General features: G+C 26.9%; 1 protein-coding gene and 1 long non-coding RNA gene across 4 annotated transcripts in view; both read right to left on the reverse strand.

The window, feature by feature from the left end:
• Positions 1–583: 583 nt before the first annotated feature.
• LOC132935309 (uncharacterized) lies at positions 584–7,541 on the reverse strand. Of its 3 annotated transcripts, none has more exons than XR_009663207.1 (9): positions 7,303–7,541; positions 7,009–7,196; positions 6,835–6,935; positions 2,437–2,571; positions 2,145–2,360; positions 1,897–2,074; positions 1,606–1,767; positions 1,422–1,530; positions 584–748 (listed from the first exon to the last, which is right to left on the reverse strand). It is a non-coding gene; the product is annotated as an uncharacterized LOC132935309 (long non-coding RNA). The 3 variants fall into 3 exon arrangements; XR_009663205.1 differs by having other exon boundaries at positions 1,606–1,838; XR_009663206.1 differs by having other exon boundaries at positions 1,606–1,838; positions 7,009–7,219.
• A 2,483-nt stretch (positions 7,542–10,024) lies between these two features.
• Positions 10,025–19,497, reverse strand: part of LOC132934578 (uncharacterized) — a 36,650-nt gene continuing 27,177 nt past the window's right edge. The window contains exons 11-16 of the mRNA XM_061000899.1: positions 18,940–19,049; positions 17,580–17,771; positions 17,254–17,413; positions 15,906–16,044; positions 14,977–15,347; positions 10,025–10,759 (exon numbers count right to left, since the gene is read on the reverse strand). Of these exons, the coding sequence (XP_060856882.1) occupies positions 10,424–10,759; positions 14,977–15,347; positions 15,906–16,044; positions 17,254–17,413; positions 17,580–17,771; positions 18,940–19,049 (1,308 nt within the window). The 3' untranslated portion in view covers positions 10,025–10,423. The remainder of the gene's footprint in view (positions 10,760–14,976; positions 15,348–15,905; positions 16,045–17,253; positions 17,414–17,579; positions 17,772–18,939; positions 19,050–19,497) is intronic.

The following is a 19,497-nucleotide window of genomic DNA, read 5'->3' on the forward strand; positions in this document are numbered from 1 at the left end:
ACGGTATAAGTGCGTGGGTCCTTGAGTCATCTCTACAAACTACACAAGTTTCATCTTTGTTGCCCTGAGGAAGATTTGCCATTATATTTTCAGTAACTGGAGCATATAGCACTTTTTCTACTTCTTCATAATCATAATTTACCTCCCAGATGGTCCATTCTTCATCTTCAGGGATAATGAAGTCAGCCTCATTGTATTCACCAACTTCAGGCATTTCTGGTACTAAATTCCAAATAAATTGTACAAATTATAAAATAATCATAGGTATTATTTGGCAGTTAATACATACCTTCTATATTTATGACATCTGCATTATCCTCTGAAATTGTTTCTACATATTCGACTATAGGCATAACAATTGGTTCAACTTCTTCTTCAGATTCTATTTTAGCACAATATAAAAAGAAAAACAATATTTTATGAACGTAAATACCCTTTTTGGTATTTATTGTATGTAAATAGATTTATCTCAACCAAAATAATTGTACATTTCAAACAATAATTGTATAATAATATACTACATATGTACCTTCAATTTGTACGTGCCAATTTAACTCTCTCGTTATATACATATCGGCTGTCGGTACTATATGAACACTGAATAAGAAATTGCTCCTGTATTCAAATATGCAGTTGAATTTTTGATGCCTTGTGAATTTAAAATATATTTAAATTTCACATTTCTTGTCGAGGGCTGATAACTGATCCACGACAACATGTATTTTTTTGCTAATATTGTTGAGATTTTCTTAAATAAAAATTTACCAATTGATCATCAATATATATATAATATAAAAACTTTAAAAATTAAAGTTTAAGAAAGTATTATATTTACAAAACGTATGTTTGTAATTTTTTAATTAATATTTTATATTATTTTATTGTTTGGTTATAAAATTAAAACTTATTAGATTTAAGAATTTTAATTTGTATTAAATATTAACAGCAATTATTTTTATTTCTATTTATTTTATTGTTCGGCATTCATATATTTTTATAATATATTATTAAAAGTATTGAGTAAATTATGATTTATAAATTTAATGATGCTAAGTATTTAAAAGCATTTTTTTCTACATTCTACATACTCTTAAAGATTCAAACAGATATGTACATATTTCAGGTTTTCGGTTTGATATTAAGCAACTTCCAAATTAATATTTTATGACCTTGTTTAACTAGAGTAACAATATAAAAAATTGTTTTTTATTTTAAATAGTATTTAATATTTTATAGGTTTTAATAAGGATTTGTGGGTTTCAGTTCTTTATGATGGATTGAATTATTTAGTCAAAAACACTTAATTTGTTTTTTATGAAATTTTAAATTGAGATCATACTTAATTATTATCAATATTATCTACAACATTTTTTAGACTGAAATAAATCACCCAACATTGTCAACAAATTTGGGTGCATCACCTGAAAAGTTTGTTTCATTGTTGAGTGAAAGCTTTCTACATTGTTGATTGTGCAACGTGGTTGACCGTGCACAGATAAATATTCCGGACCTTTTCTTATAAGCCAAAAACTAAATGCAACAAAAACAGTATTAAGAATATAACACTTAAATATGAATTATGGTTTTACAAACATAATAATTTACCTTGAATGTAAGTGAAATGAAATCTTGGCAAAAATATTTCATGAGTTTGGGCATAATTTTTCACTTCTTGAAATCCTCGCTCAATATGATAAGCAGGCAATAGAGCCAACACTGAGCACATTCTTTCACACATTTTTGCCTCACGGTTTTGCTTGATGTATCCTGAATAACCCATTTTTTTATGTCTTTCAGTAAACTTTAAATGTTAAAAGTTTATTAATTGTTATTTGAAGCTGAAAATATAAATTAATATTTAATGGATTTTAAATAGCTGTACAAAATGGAACCAACATGAAAGATCCTGAGCTTCAGGATAAACATCAAGAAAAACATTGCGGAGAGCTGATTCAATATCCATCATAATTATCAAAGGCTTAACCTCAGGAAATTTAATTTTGAATATTTCCATAACTTTTCTATAGGATGCCTCAGTTTTTGCTTCCACAAGCACGAAACATATAGGTATGGACTAAAAAATACATTAAATTGTAATGTGTTTTTAAATTTAATACTTAAAAGTAATTACATATTTAGCTTACATGGTTTTAGAAAATTAAATGATTGATGAGAAGTTGTCAACAATAAGGTATAGATGGAACTACCTTAAACGTGGCATCTGCATGTAGTTCAGTGGCTCCTTGATGAACCACAGTACTAATCAACTGCTGACACGCATACATAATATTGTATTTGCCAGCATTGTCAACAAGACAACAACCCACTCTTGGTAAAACTGAGAGTTATTACACTGACACCTGTAAACAGTAGGCAATAGTAGTTACATCATACAATAAAAAGTTGCTATTTTAACTGAATTTTCTTTTATTATACTTTTCAGCATTTAGGTTAAAATATTTGCTTAATTCATGCAGCACTGATGGCAATGGCGGGAGGGTTTGCTTTCTTGCATGGCGTATAGACGATTCAGCATTTGGCCAACTATAAAGAATGGCTGCACATGGATTTCTGTAAAATTTAATTAAGTATATAATATAATGTTAAGTTATAAATAAGTATAATAATAATGGATACTAACAAATAAAAAATAAAAAAGTTTGATAAATATTAATAAATTTAAGTTAGATTTATAGTTTATTGAATAGAATAACGTGTAGAAAAAAAAAACCAGTTTAAAATGCTTGTAAGCAATTACAGAATCATAATTAAAATATTTGCGTACAAGTTAAAAATTAAGATCTTGAATTCATAATAAATTTAATAAGAATTTTTCTTTTTCATATTGCAGAGAAAACAAACTTTGTTTGTTGTTAAATTGTTAAGTTATTAATTTATGTAACAATAATTACAGAATGTTATAACTGCATTTTAAATTCCTAATATAATTTGGTTAGGTTGGGTTTTTTTTATTGAATTTGTTTAAAAAAATAAATAATTATCATTTATCAATTACCGTATAATCTTGTTATAAATTATCTTTTTAAATATTTTTTTAGGGCATAATTAGTGATCAAAAAGCAGCTTTATAGATGGGTACAAAATATGGTAGATATATTATTATGATTTTTCTACGTTACCGGTAATTTTCTCTTCTCTATTGAAAAAACACAATTAAGTTAAAATCGTATTTAATTTATATCAGCAATAAGCATAGTATTAAGTATTAACTGAGCTTAGTTCACCTGTTTTATTAATTAAACTTATGTTTTATTATTTGACATTAGATATTTAAATTTAATATAGTTGTATGCGGTACAAAATTATTTTTTAAACTATTAGTTACTCTATTTTGGTAGTATATTTTTTTCATGATTTATTTAAATAAATATAACAATGCATTCATTATTATTATATAATAACAATTTTTAGTTAATAATATTATACTATTATAATAGTTAGCTATAAACTGTCATCATTTACATGTACATTCACACCAAACTAACAAAATGATAATACAAACGGTCAACAGATCAGACATTCCCCGGGACAGATTTTTTTTCTTGTGGTATTCGCCACATGGTGGTGAACCCTTTGGAGGTTTCTACTTTCAGGTAATTAATCATTACCATCGGGCGATTATTTATGTACCCACTTTTATTTTTAGTTAAAGTATATAACATTTTTAATTAATACATACGTGTCGTCTCAACAACCAGGTAATCATATAATATGTTTGCAAAAAAAAAATTATTACTATTTTTGTTATCATATCTTTATTGTTTTAAATAATATTATAACTTAGATAATGGCTTTTTTAAATCTAAATATTGTTTTTTAACCTCAAAATAAACTTCAATTTCTTCTAATATTGGGTATTTTATTAAGTGACTTATAATATTTTGAATTTGATATTTATGAAGACTAAAAAGAAAAATATAAAGAACCATTAGTTAATGAGTCTTGAGTTTCAGTAATTCATAATATTTTCAAAATCAGCAATCCATAAATTAAATGTTGTTGTATTTAGTTTTATGGAAGCTGTAAAATGTCGGGTATTAAACTCCATATTTTGATCTACCATAAACAAAACAAATGTACGGTTTATTTTATACAATTACAAATTGTTTTCAAACCTATGTGAGTATTTGTAATTTGTATTATAATGAAGCACTGCGTTTTATTTATAACATATTAAGATATTCATTGTGAATTATGATATTATACGTCTCTGTGTTCAACATTTAATTTTGCATATTTTTATTCTAATAAATTCCTCAGTGTTCATTTAATACTTATTACCAGATAAATATTATAATTTAAAAGTAACTGTAACTTACATTTTGGATGAGACTGATTATACATTTTTATGGTTATTTAGTAAAATAGTCAATAAAGCAACAGTTTTTGATAACTTACATACCTACTTAAGGGTGATAGTGCCTTTCAAAATAAAATGGAAATACTAAATTATTAAAATGTATACAAAAAACTAGTAAAAATGTATAATCAGTATTATCCAAAATGTAAGTTACAATTACTTATAAATTATAAAATGGTACTGGTTTAGTTAATGCTCGCTAGCCCGCGTATTCTGCAGTCTCTCAGGTTTAGTCACTCCGCCACTTAAATTTGTCGTATTTTCAATGTAGATATTCAATTTTTATATTTATTTTTATGGTTTGACATAAAATCTAGCAGAGTGCTATGGAAATGTATGTCATGTTATAACATGTTCAATTATAAAATTTGAAAGGGCTTTTTTTTAACAATTTAAAAAAAAAATGTTTATTTTTGATTTTTTGCATATCTTTACTTAATTATGACGTGCTGCTAACAAGAAACCTAAACATTTTAGTTAATTATAATTACTACGTAGAACCTTGTTTTAAATTTTTAATCCTCAGTTATAAAAGTTAAACATTTTATAAATTTATAACTGCAAAATAATTTTTAAATTTTGTCAAAATTCAAACTTTAAATGCTTATAAAAAAATAATTAATAATTAATTAGTATTCATTTTTCATAATTTTTACCCGACAAATAAAATGTTATTGACATTTATAATATTTATATTTAATTTACAGTTTATATACAAATGTTTTAACGGATAGAAGAACATTCCTGACCACAATAAACAATAAATTAAATTGTGTAAACTGTTTATGCTAAGTTAGATCTTTCATTATAATATCTATTAAATATATATTTTATTATTCATTTTAATTAAAATAATATTATAATTTACCAAAGAAATGGTGTAAGTAGATCAGTTGTTATGTTTAAAACACAATGTTTTAAATGTTTTGTTCATTGTTTAAAACGAATAAAACATATGTTTAAACACTAAAACAGTGTAAAATCCAAGGGAATATTCTGTTTATTTTTTTTTTGGTTTATTATTAATAATAAATAATAATAGAAAAAAAGTTGAAGTATTAAATAATTATATTTATTACCATCCTTCATTTTAATTTTTTTTTAAACTTTATTGAATAAATTACCAAATTTAAAATGTTTTTACTTAATAATTAATATATATTATATACATAATAAAATGTCTACATAAAACATCCATTCAGAATATATTATTTAGAAACATTTCAAATACTTTTGAGATTTAAAATAAGTAATGAATAAACAGAGAAACATATACTAGTACACGGCATATTGGCATATAAGTAAATTGCATATTAAATTAAAATTAAATTATTTTAAATATTAAACTGTTTAAAACTCCTACAATTTATTTTGTTTAAATTATCATTTTAAACAGAAAAAAACAAAAATATAGTATTTTTTTTCAAAAATTAAAAAATACACAAACTCTGAAGTAGGTACAACAGTTATTTTTATATATTTATGTATTTATTAACTGTTTTTAATTATACTAGGTAAAAATTTATTTTATCTTGACAAGGTTTAATAATATATTGATTTTATTAAATACCCATGTATTATATTTTAATTTTATAATAAATTGTTTTAAAAGTTACTACATGTATGCATTTAACTTCTTGCTAAAGTACAATAGATTTTTTATTTTTTTTTTTAATTTTAATTTTGAAATATATAATATGATCTAAATATTTTAGTTAAAAATAGTGCGTAAAATTGTACGGTTACTGGCAAATGATAATATTATAAAATACAGGAATGTTATACTATGTCTGGAACAGTGAAAGAGTTTATTTAAATAATTATCCAAAGATATAGTTTATAATAAAAATTGTACTTTAACTTGCAGGTATACATTTTAATAATATATTTATTTTTATTTTTATTAAATACATATGTACTCATTTAATAATAAATCATTTTTAAAATTATTATGTACAACAGATATTTATTTAATTTAAATGTATTCAATATATTTTAACTGTTTTAAATACAGCCGGGTTTAAATAATTTACCAAAGAAATTATACAACAAGGTTATTGCATATGTTGAGGTTTACAGTTTATTTTCAAGTTTGAGTTTATTATAACATTAGGTGCAATATTAATGGTAGATGTAAATATTGTAAAGTGTAATGTAGGCATATACAAATAGACAATACAGATTTTTATTGTAACTTGTGAACAATTTTATAAATTATTTAAAATAAAAAAAATCATATTTTTAGCATATTTTTAATGTTCAAGGGATACTTTAATCTTTTAAGAACCTAAAAATCAGCTCCTTTACTTATAACTTATTATTCATCAACTACTCATTGATAATTTGAATTATATACATCAAAGTATTCTGCTTTGGAATAAGGAATTCAAAATGTAACTTTCAATTTTCTGAAATCCTAATCCGTCCCTGGATGTTACACAGAAAAAACTTACGTAATTTGAATCGATGATTTGGTTCCCATTGATTTTCTTTAGTTATCCAATCTATATTTCTGATCTCTGATTTAACATTGTTCAATTTCAATTCTTGTAGACTAAAAAAAAAATAATCGATTAGAGAGTATTGTGTTTGAGTATCTCCATGATTTCCCATAGTAACAAACGAACATAGAGCCCATCATAGAATGAGCGATTTTAATGTGTAGTACCATTGAGTATAGATAGTATATGATATAGTACTATATATACTCAATGATAGTGTACTGATATATTCTGCTTTAATAGTAGAACTGTCTGGATGCTTTTTGTGTCGACATTTACATTAAATGTTTGTACGTTCTTATAACTCGGATATACTACAATAAACAAAAAAATGAAACTGTTTTAATTTCTATATGAACATCAATATCAAATTCATAATTTACCCTGCCAGTCATTTGGTACATTATAAAGAAAACTTACTATTAAACAATGTTTGTTTCATCAATATCGAACTCATATTATCCAAGTTGCTGTATTCAAAAAATAATGATAAATATTAAATTATACTACACAAGATGTTAAACTTCGGACTTTTGTAAATCATATACGTCTATACACTAAGACAAAATAATTATTTGTTATGTAGAGGTATTCTGAGGCTAGAGAGTAGAGACTAAACGGTAAAATTAAATATTGTTATTAAATGCGGCAGATCAGCAATCAGCATTCAGCAGTTGTCCGAAAAATGATAAGGAGCCGGACGACTGAATAGATAACAGTTCGAAAATCAAAAAGCGTTGCCAATCATTACATACAAAAGTCGCGGTATACCGCACGGTCCTAGTTTATACCGTAAACATTTAAACATTTTATTAGACATGAATATATTTATATAATATATATTATATGATATAATATAATACTGGTATATTGTTTACATAAACAATATTAAAAGTTAAAGATTTTCTGTACTTTTTTGGATTATACTTGTTGAATAATTTTAATTTTCACAACACCATTTTGAACCATGTCTCTTGAGCAAGCCATTACTGTGTAATGTGGTATGTATTTAACAACTTCCTTTGATTGGTGGAATCCCATTTTCAAATTAATATTTATCAAAATAGTTCAAGTTAATATTTTTAAACTTTTTAACTTAACTAGTTACTCAATTGGTTACGGTTATTCGTTTTAGAGTTTTAGATTTTTTCAAAAACCAATTTTGCGTAAAAATTCCTGGTTTTCCTTATGTTTTTTTTGTTTTTCTCTGTCCTTTTGAAAATTATTGGGAATTTTAAATTTTGACCTCCTCAATGTACTAACAATATTCACTTTCCCGCACCGAAAAAGATACTGCAGAAGTTGAAAATCGAAGCATTATTTCGACTACCTACTTATTGTATACACAAACACAAAAAAAAAAAATGGAAAAAAACACATCATTGTAAAACCAATTAATACGTTTATCGCTCCGCTCAGAATCTAAAAATTATATAATAATACAAACAAGCTTATATTAAAATTGTTTATTATAATTTAGTAAATTAGAAAGAACGCAGTCATTGTTTGTGTGGTCCACATACTAATTCAAAAAAATAGATAAACTTTTTTAAACTGAGTAAGGTTAATATTTTTTTCCTTATTAACTTTAAACAAAATTACAGAAGATACATGACATTTTCATTAAATATTTATATTAACCTAACCTAATCATATAATTTTGAAAATATGTTGAACTATTTAATTAGGTATACCTACCTATTAATTTTTTTAATTAATGTTGATTAAAACATGTTGTTACAATATCAGTTTAAAAATATAATATAGGCAAGATTTTTTTTATAATCATTTAAAGTTCAAATGTTGACAAATTTATTAAATTGAAAATTATTTTGTAGTTAAAATGTATAAAATATTAAATTTGTATAGCTAAGGATTGAATATTTAAAACAATGTTCAACGTAAATAATGCCTTCTGTAACCAAAATATCTAAAAAATATATTAACACGTTTTTTTATAGTTATTATAAGTTTGAATTTGGTCGAAGTTATACAATATATTAAAACCAAGAATAACGCTTTTAGTTATTTTGTTGTAATTTAAAAATATTATTCGCGGGTACTTGAAACTTTTGAGTACTTTTAGAGTACCCACCAACCCACCTATATAAGTTATTTTATTTAATACACACAATGACATATTTTCGACAAAAATGAATATAACCTACATGGGTACAGCGGTACTATATTACTTCAATTACCACTTTAATCAAAATAATATCATAAAATATTCCTTACTAGTAACATTATAGGATGACAGACCGTCTTCGCTATCATTACAATGATTTAATATCATTGAATTCAAATTTAACACATCCATTAAAGTGACTTTCTAGACACCTAATGTACAACAGAGTGTTACCCACATACATGCGTTTTTTTCATTTTGTGTGATAATGGAAAATCACAATTTAAAATTTGGCAAACTTGGCAAACTCGGTAAAAGTTTTTGAAATTCATGAATATACATGTTACTGTAGGTCTGAAGATAGTCCAACTAACTTTCATAGTTGTGATGTTAATCCACACTAAGGGTGTGGTGTTTTAATATACAAAGTTTGCGGTTTTTGTCTATCTACATTTTAGAAGTCAAAATCATAAGTGTGCGGTTTTTGGATGCAACCGAAATTGCAATTTGTAATTGCACGAGAGTGCAGTACAGTTTACACTGTAGTACCTATATTATATTATACTGTTAATGTAAGTATAGGCGGCTTTTTATGTGTTAATTATGTGTCGACGAGCATTAAACAATTTTAAATAAAGTGTTAATAGTTTTGAGTGTTTGATAAAATGAAGTAGGTATATAGGTAAAATAACTAAATGAAACGTAAGTCAGAGAAAATATAATATAATAATATGTTTATCCGTGAATATGCACATCCATTATTACAAAGCGAAATACAATGTTTCGTTTTACTGACTTAAAAAAAAAAATAAAAAATAATTAATAATAACAATTAATATAATTTATAATAATAATAATAATAATAATAATAATAATAATAATATAATATAATAATAATAATAATAATAATAATAATAATAATAATAATAATAATAATAATAATAATAATAATAATAATAATGTAATCGATAACATTCATACATTAAGATTAATAAGTTCAAAAGACTTGAGTCTTAAAAATATTTTTTTTTTAATAAGATGAAATTATAAAAAATATTTAAATAAAATATTGAAAAAAAATTTAAAACAAAAAAATTCAAAAGTATAAAAAGTATAATAATTAGTAAGCACAAATACAAATATATCTATATATGATATTAAGACTTCTTTTTTAAAGTGATTACAGTTTGTTTTATGTACATATATTTTATATTTTATTTTCATTTTGCACTTGGACTAAAACGAATAAACAGAAAAGCATATCGTGTGATAGTAAAATACTAATGATAATATTATAATCGTGCATTATTTACATAGTCATATTATATTTTTTATAATAATATGATCATAATATGACGTCGTCGGTTGTGGACGATAATTTTTTAATTTATTATACATCCGACCGCGGTGTATTCAGTTGTACGGTTTTTTGTACTTGGGCATGCTGGATATGACGTCCTTCCGTCTCCAGACGTTCCTCGTGGGTGACGGGGACCGGTAAGACGAACATCCGGCCAGCCTCTCGCCCACGTTCGGATCTGGCTCTATCCTCAGAGGATGTCTCGTGGCTTCGGCCGAAGTCTTCCGTTTGGGTTTCTCGTGGCCCGCCGACGACGGTTCTGACGACTGGCTGACCTTCCTCGGCTTCAGAGCTGCCTGTTTCCGCAGTATGTGTTCGATGTCGGCCGTCTTGGACCGCAGGACTGCGCCGCCTATGTTCGTTATGCTGGAACATATTTTCACGGGTTCCTGTGAAAAAAAAATACACGGGAGTTAGTACACATGCCAGGAGTGAATACTTAAAATAATATTTAACTTTGATTGGAATTATAATATTTTACACAAATATATACCGAACTAATGAAGGTTTTGTATGTCAGTTTGTACGGTCGAACATTAAAAGTGCCAAACGTGGTCAGATAAAAATTAAGACTGCAGTCACTTTGTATTTTTGGGTAAAACTTAAGACTATAGAACGCGGACACTTTGTACTATTATATGCATTATGCATAGTATTATTATTATATAACTACACAAAGTATATACGTTTAGCCAGTTTAGGTATAATCAGTGGTGTAAAATAGATTTTATTTTTAATTCTTATAATAGGTACGTGTATTATTTGTGTATACCTACCATACATATATTATATTTTACAAAAACTGTATGGTATTTACATTATTGTTAAATATAGCTACTATAGTGTAGTAAGAATGATAACTGACTGATAATTATAAATTATAATGAAACTTGATAGTTGATTTTGATAAAACATTTCAAAGTTTACAGTCATCTATAGTCAGTGGCGGATCCAGGGCTTAATTTTTTTTGGGGTGGGGGGGTGGGGGGTGGGTAAAATGCCACCCCCCTGGATCCACCATTGTATATAGTTATATTTTAGGGCTTGGAAGTTGTTGCATTTTTTAAGCTATTAGATTTATTGTTAAGCTTGAAATCATTTTCACGACACAACGAAAACAATGGTAAAAGTTTATAATGCATATTTTTGCATATTTAGTGATTGTGTAATTTTAAGAGGATATTTCATTATTTTACCATTTTTGATTTTTAGAGCATATTTTATAAGTTTATAATACAATTTGATAATTTGGCAATAAAAAAATAATAATTAGGTAGGTAATAGGTACATTATAATGTATATTTTTATTTTGAGAGTTTTATCTAGGTATTACAGTATATTGTGTTTTTAAAATCCTTAGTTGACATACAATGTTCCGTTTTTCTTTATAAATGTTTAGTTTACCAACATAATACAAACTGCAGCATGGTCGGCTACAAATACAATGCCAGCACCTTCTTCTGCAAGCCCACTTCCTGAATATATACGTAACAAAATTGTAGAAAAAATAAGAGCAAGAGCTCTATACCAGCGCACGCGTTTACCTTCCCATAAACTTAATTATAACAAACTAGCTAATTCACTAAAAAAACTGCTCACTGAATTTAAGTCAAACATATGGCAAAATCACTTAATGAAACTCACTCCCTTAGATGGTAGCCTATGGAGAGAACCAAAACAAATACTTCGTTATAAATCTCCTAATCTACCAATAAAAAAACCAGATGGTAGCTTAGCTACTTCAGATATCGAAAAAGCTGAACTCTTTAAGGATCATCCTGCTAATACCTTTTAACCACACGCCGATATCATAGACGATGAAAACATGAATTAAGTCGAAACGTTCTTAAATTCCCCCTCTCAGTGTCTCTCCCTGTCAAGTCATTTACACCTAATGATGTAAAATATTCTATACAATAATATGCTCTAAAAAAATCACCAGGCTACGATTGCATTACTGCGGAAGTAGCCAGATCCCTTCCAACTAGAGCCATAGTTCACACCAATCATATATTTAATGCTTCACTCAGACTTTCCTATTTTCTCCTACTATGGAAATTCGCATCCATAATATTATTTCCAAAACCAAACAAACCATCTGACCTACCATCATCACATCGTCCAATCAGCCTTCTCCCTTTTTTCGCCAAAATACTGGTACGGTTAATTCTGAAACGAATTCTCCCAATAATTACTGAAAAAAATATTCTTCCAAATACCCAATTTGGGTTTCGCGCTTCTCACACGACTATTCATCAAGCACACAGAGTCGTAAACGCCATTTCTTATTCCCTGTAAAAAAAACTGTTCTGCAATTGCATGTTTCTAGATATCTCACAAGCATTCGACTACGTATGGCATGACGGGCTTTTGTATAAAATTAAGAAATTCCTGTCTCCCACCTACTACTTACTTATTAAATCCTATCTAACAGATAGGTTTTTTCAAATACGCTACGGTTCTGCGTTATCTGACGTAGCATTTATCAATGCTGGTGTTCCCCAAGGGGGCATTTTGTCTCCTATTCTGTACAATATCTTCGCTTCTCACCAACCAACTACCTCCAACACATCCGTTGCAGACTACGCTGACGATAAAGCAATAATATCTATTGACAATGATCCACTCATAGCGTCATATAATTTCCAAACTCACCTTAACTCCATGGAAAAATGGTTTACCAACTGGCGATTCAAAGTAAACCAAAGCAAATCCGTACATACTACCTTCACCCTCAAACATGCTTCCTGTCCTACAGTTTTTCTTTATGGTATTCCTATCCCTTACTCTCCAAAAATTAAATATCTCGGACTCACTCTCGACCAAAGATTAACCTGGGCTCATCACATCAAAATCAAAAGATTAGCACTGAATCATCGTCTCCGTATCCTCAAACCCTTAATAAGCAATAATAACTCCACCGCCATTAAAACCAAACTTCTGATTTACAAAACACTTCTCAAACCCATTTGGACATACGGACTCCAACTTTGGGGAAACGCTAACATACTGAAAATTCAAACATTTCAAAATATTGCTCTCCGAAAAATAATGAACGGACCACCCTACGTGTCTAATTACACCCTTCATACTGACTCCAAACTCAAAACAATTAACGACGAAGGCAAAATATATAATAAAAGATTCTATTCCAAACTAATTAACCACCCTAACGAACTCATAAAAAACTTATCTACTCATTCCATACCTGGTAATCCCCCTAGACGCCTGACGCTGTGTCATGATCTCTTAAGATAAGCTTAAAATAAAAATTAAATAAAAAAAAAATATCCATAGAAAGTGCCATTGATGGGTGGTTTCTTTCATCAAAATTCCATGTCAATCTTTGTAACTCTGATCATATATACTTATTGTGTCTAGTCGATACAGATTGTGCATTACGTTTAAAAATTAAAAAAAAAAAAAATGTTTAGTAAAAATAGTTTAACAAATAAAATACCTATTTGCATTTATGAAAATTGTGAGTAAAAAAAAAATAAATGCACATTTTTAGAGCATATTCGTGCCTAGGTATTTTTTAAGTGCACAAGTGCATATTTAGTACTTTGCAAGTGCATTAATTTCCAAGCCCTAGTCATTACTTACAAACACGATTATAAAGAACGTTTAGAACTTAGAAGTCTACGATTTAACACGATTAAAGATGATCGGCCTACCATTTATCACTGGTTTTTTTTATATATAATTTGTATTTTATTTTTTTTATACATGACGTATAATACAATATTATACAATTTTCATCACTAGGTATAATTTAAAACAGTCTGAATAGTCATGACCAATTATATTAAAAATGTTATTAAGTTTAAATACCATTTGGTATTTCTAATTTGGTAATATAATTATAAATTACAGCACCAAGTACCTAATGCATTATATATCGTACTTATATTGAGTTATAATGTTATATACAGAATATAATATATAAAAATTCAAAACATTAGAAATTGAATAAATTCACTTACACAAAAAAATGAGCGCATGCTTGATAAATCAACATAATTATAACATATTTAGCATAATCAACACAATTATATTATAAAAAATATAAAGTAGTAGGCTGAATATTTTCATAAGAGATACCCCGTCCTGTTACATCATTATATACCTATCTATTATAAATGTATAGTAAAAAGTAGTAAGAAAAGTTATTAAAAAGTTGAACAAATATTAATAGCTATCCCACACAGCATTTGGGAAATGATAATATTTTGTGAATGTTTTAAAGTGGTTGAAATAAATAAATAAATATTTGACTTATAATATTTTATAAGTATTTTCTTCTTATGATAACAAAATATTGTACTATATGATTGCATAAAAATGTTGACTTAATATTTTTATAAAGTTTCCGTAAAAGTGTGTTTTATAAAATATTTTCAAAAAAATGAACTTCTGGCCAAAGAATATAACTAAAATATTTCCTAATTATTTACGCAACTTTTTAAAATATTTTTACAACAATATTATTTTCATGAAAATATTTTTACCATAGTTAGGAAATATTTTTATGCTGTGTGGGATCTATGCATTTAATTCGCACTCGCGGGGAATTGTATAAACGTCACAGAGTTTCAATACTTACTGGAGATAATGTCGTGTCGTCGGGTCCGTGTTTTAACTTATCTTTGTACACAGAAGTCTTAGTTACACCAGTAGAACTAGCGCTTTTCGACAGTCTATCCAGACCTGTGCTGGATAATATTTTCTGATAAAATTTTATATCCTTTTCTTTTCCTTTTTTTTCTGCTTTATAGTGATCGGAGTCCATGTCCTTCGATAAGTCTTTAATGGATTGCATACTTCTTTGGTCAGATTTTGTAGTCTTTCTATGATAATAATCTGCAGTATAATTTGTTGTTCCAGAGACATTATCAGGTGAAGTCGGTGGGCTGGATATGGAACTACTGTCTGAAGATACCGTATTTAACATACGATGATAATTTGTTGTAGAACCTAAAAATCAACAATCTCAATATTCCGCAGTTCCACAATTGATAAAAAGTATAAGATAATTTATATACAACTTATATAAATTCAAAAATATAATACATTCATTGGTAGAGATTTTGAACTGTATATAGCAGGTAAATAATTATAAATTATAATTTGGTATTGATGATATTGATTATAAATTAATTTATTATTATCATATACACTATACAGAATTACTGTATATCATTAATTTTGATTTTAACAGCTGTATATAGTTATTATAAAAGCCTAAAAGATAATCTTTTAAAAAAATAACATCGTTATCTAATAACTTTTTAATTGTTATCCTTTGCTTTAAATGAATAAACTTATGTTTTTAAAATTTTACGTGTGATAATATTTAAATTGAATAAAAATAATGTATATAATATACACCTATAATATATAAATTTGTGACGAGGAATTAGTTTTTAAACAATTAGTTACTCAATTTTGGTAGAACAATTTTTTTATGATTTTATTAATTTAATACAACAATGCATATTATATTATAATATTACAACAATATTTATAACTTACTATTACTTTGTCTGCTCTCGTCTTCAATAAATGGTATATCGGTGTCCTCTACATTCAATGGGTATGACGAATTAGGTAGTTGTTTAATTGGCACGGGTATCATTAAACTGGCAGTTATAACTCCGTCATAATCATTTGCCTAAATCAAAATCGATAATATTGAAAGAATATTGAAATTTTACAATTCTGAGTGAACAAAAAAATATCCAATTACCATTTCCTATAATGAATCTGAATGCCTTATTACACCTATATTAGGTATATGTATGTGTCGGAGAAAATACATATAATTTATTATGTAGGAGGTAGGCAGGGCTTAAAGTGGGAAAACATTTCAGGGTATACCTATATAATTTTAAGCGTACCATATATAATTGTATGTATAATATCTAATGTGTAATGTATAAACGTAATGTATAAACAGTGATTGTGTAAGCATGCTCATCCCACTTTTAACCCTGAATAATATTCAAATTTGTAATTTATTTTTATGTCAAATTTAAATTACATGTAATACAACATTTTAAAAAGGGACGCTTTTTAACAACTGTCAGAGGTAGGGGTCTGACCCCCCTGCGTCACCCCTTCTTTAACCCCTGGAGGTAGGTATATAATAATAATGATATGTATAAACAACTTCCGCTGCCCCCGATGTTATATACGTCGTTTCTAACTTTAAAGCAAACATTAAATAAATAATTTAGGTTATTTAGTCATAATTTATTAGTTAGTTATTACTTAGGTATTTGAATTGCTTATATAGTTATATGCTCGATGCAGCTAGCAAGCTCCAAGCACTATATAATCGGTTAGGTTGGTTTTTTTTATTGAATTTGTATTAAAAAATAAATAATTATCACTTATCAATCACCGTATTATCTTGCTATAAATTATATTTTAAAACAATTTTTTAGTGCAGAATTAATGCTGAAAAAGCAGCTTTATAGATGGTACAAAATCTGTTAGATATTATTGTTATTATGATTTTTCTACGTTACCGGTAATTTTCTCTCTTTTCTATTGAAAAATCGCAATTAAGTTAAAATCGTAATTAATTTATATCAGCAATAAGCGTAGTATTAACTGAGCTCACCTCAGAATAATTGTGTTTCTCAGTGATTTATTGTGATTTATCAGTGCTTTCAAATTTAATACTTCAGCAATAGGTACTTTTTACTATCCTGCACCCATGGGAGAGGAATAAACGAGTGACCGGTGTCAGTATTCTGATAGACTTTTTCATTTAAGCCGACCATAAACGTAGGTAAGTAATATATATATTTTATTTGTGGATATAAATATACGTAATCAAAATATTCTAATTTCCTTTAGTTTTAATACAACTTACTTGGTTTCCGTTGGCATTTATTTGGTTACTTGACATTTTTTCAGGCTTTTTACTCATTTGCATGCGTTCAAATACCGGGTAAGTAAATGCTTCAACATCGTCCGGAAAAAAAGCCGTCACTCCTTTACTCCGGCTTCTTCTGGTTTCTCTTTCTCTAGGCCTAAAATAACGAAAAAATAATTTTAAAAATTTTAAAAATTTTAAAAATGTACGACATGTTTATACAGAACTATACAGAAACATAGAAATGCAGAAAAAGGTATAGATTTTTTTTTGCAAAATATCATTGGATGAACTAAAATGTTGTTTTTGAAAATGCAGCTTACTTATATCTATAATCTTCATTATCGTCCGATCCACCTATTCCGGAATTTTGGTGTGTGAATTCTCCTCTTGTCCAAATTTTTTTTTCCTGACTTTCCAATTGTTTTGATGACTCAAATTCTGGAGAAACACTTGTTCCAGTTTTATCTTGTACATTTAACAAAGTGTCTTTTGACTCTTGAGTGGATCCATTTCTAACAATAAAAATAAATGTAAATACTATACGATTTAATGTCATAACTACCTACATATATTTAACACAAAATTTAAAGACATACATTCCACGGTGTTTTTAAGCTTAATATTGTAGTATAAGTTATAAGAAGAAAAAAATCAGAACTTTACCGCTTAAAATAATTCAGTTCACCGTGAAACTTTTGGTCTATTTTTAAATGAATGCTTAGTGTTAGTATTACATGTTAAATCAAGTTAATTAAAGTAGCAAAGCATATGTTTAAATTCCACTTATTGTGGCATCTGCTGGTTTCTGCTAATTACAAAGATTAAAAATTATTTTATTATTTTTTAAATTACGTTAATGCAAAGAATTGTTAGTTATAAAAATCCTTATGCCTAGTTTATTATTTTTTTTTAGATTATTAATTTTAAAACGACTGTTATTTAACTGTATTAATAAGTTGAATATTATATTAATCTGTAAGTATATCAAACTTTTAGTGCGTAATATAAAGATAAAATTTTTATTGTTATACTATATTATTTCAAATTTAACCCTAGTAATTTATTAAAATTAGTCTGAAAACTGTTTACGAAATGTGTGTACTCTGAACAGTGGCACCGAACAGCGTTGCCCAGCTCGTTGGATTTAACTGTGTAAATTTGAAGATGTGTATTTATGGGTATAGGTATATTAGTCTATATAAACAGAATACAATTTTGTTTATTTAATCATTATTAATCGATAGTAATCCGAATCAGTTATCTGCAGTTTAAATTAGTTGTGTGTTTCTCAACTATTCGAGAATTAGAACTACTAGTAGATAGTTAAATGATCAAGGAAAAATGGTTTGGTGCCACTGACTGAATATAATAGCTAATTTCTTATAATACAAACTATAAAAAACGATTGTTAGACTTTAAAATTTGCTCTACTTCACATCTGTTTAATTTTTTCTCAATCATATTTTTTTATCGATCATCAAATTAGATTAGTGCGTGTCAGTATTTATACCTACACGAAACATAATATACACGTTTAATGAACGTATCAACTAATGAACAATGTAACTTAATATAAATAAAACATTTTAAAAATAAACAAAAATTAAATTTTACTGTTCAAATTACTTATTTTTTTTTTAGTATCTTAAACAATAACGCACACAACAGTATTAAAATTACTGGATAGTTTTCTCGACGTTCGAAAATCGTAATCTCATCACATTGTCTAGACCTTCTGGGTTTGTATCAAGCATATGGACATATACTTCATCGAGGAGGTCAGCTGGTACCTTAAAAAACATTTTATTTAAGTAAATAATGTGTGTCAATATTACGCAATACTAGTTAAAATTTGTCATTTCTGTCTTACACACGTCTTATCACGTTATTATAGTACGAATTTTTCTTTACAATTCACGTATAAAGTAAAGTTAAATATTTTAAAACTTATAGATGATAATGTCTTATATTACCCAATGACCAATGCGGTGTTTTTTTTATAAATGTAATAACGTATTTGGTATAATTAGTTATAATTAAGAGGACGTTACACATATATATTTGTTGTATCCACTTACAAGTGAATAGCATAACAAATTTAAGCTCAGCAGATCACGTTTAGCTCCGTTAGTTTAAATTTGATGGTAAGAACATTATCTGTGTTTGTATGTGGGTTATATACGAAAGTTCAATTTTTTAGCAAGTTATGCGTATATAATATAGTGTAAATTAAAAATG

Source organism: Metopolophium dirhodum, chromosome 1 (genome assembly GCF_019925205.1).
Source record: "Metopolophium dirhodum isolate CAU chromosome 1, ASM1992520v1, whole genome shotgun sequence".
Lineage (NCBI taxonomy): Eukaryota > Metazoa > Arthropoda > Insecta > Hemiptera > Aphididae > Metopolophium > Metopolophium dirhodum.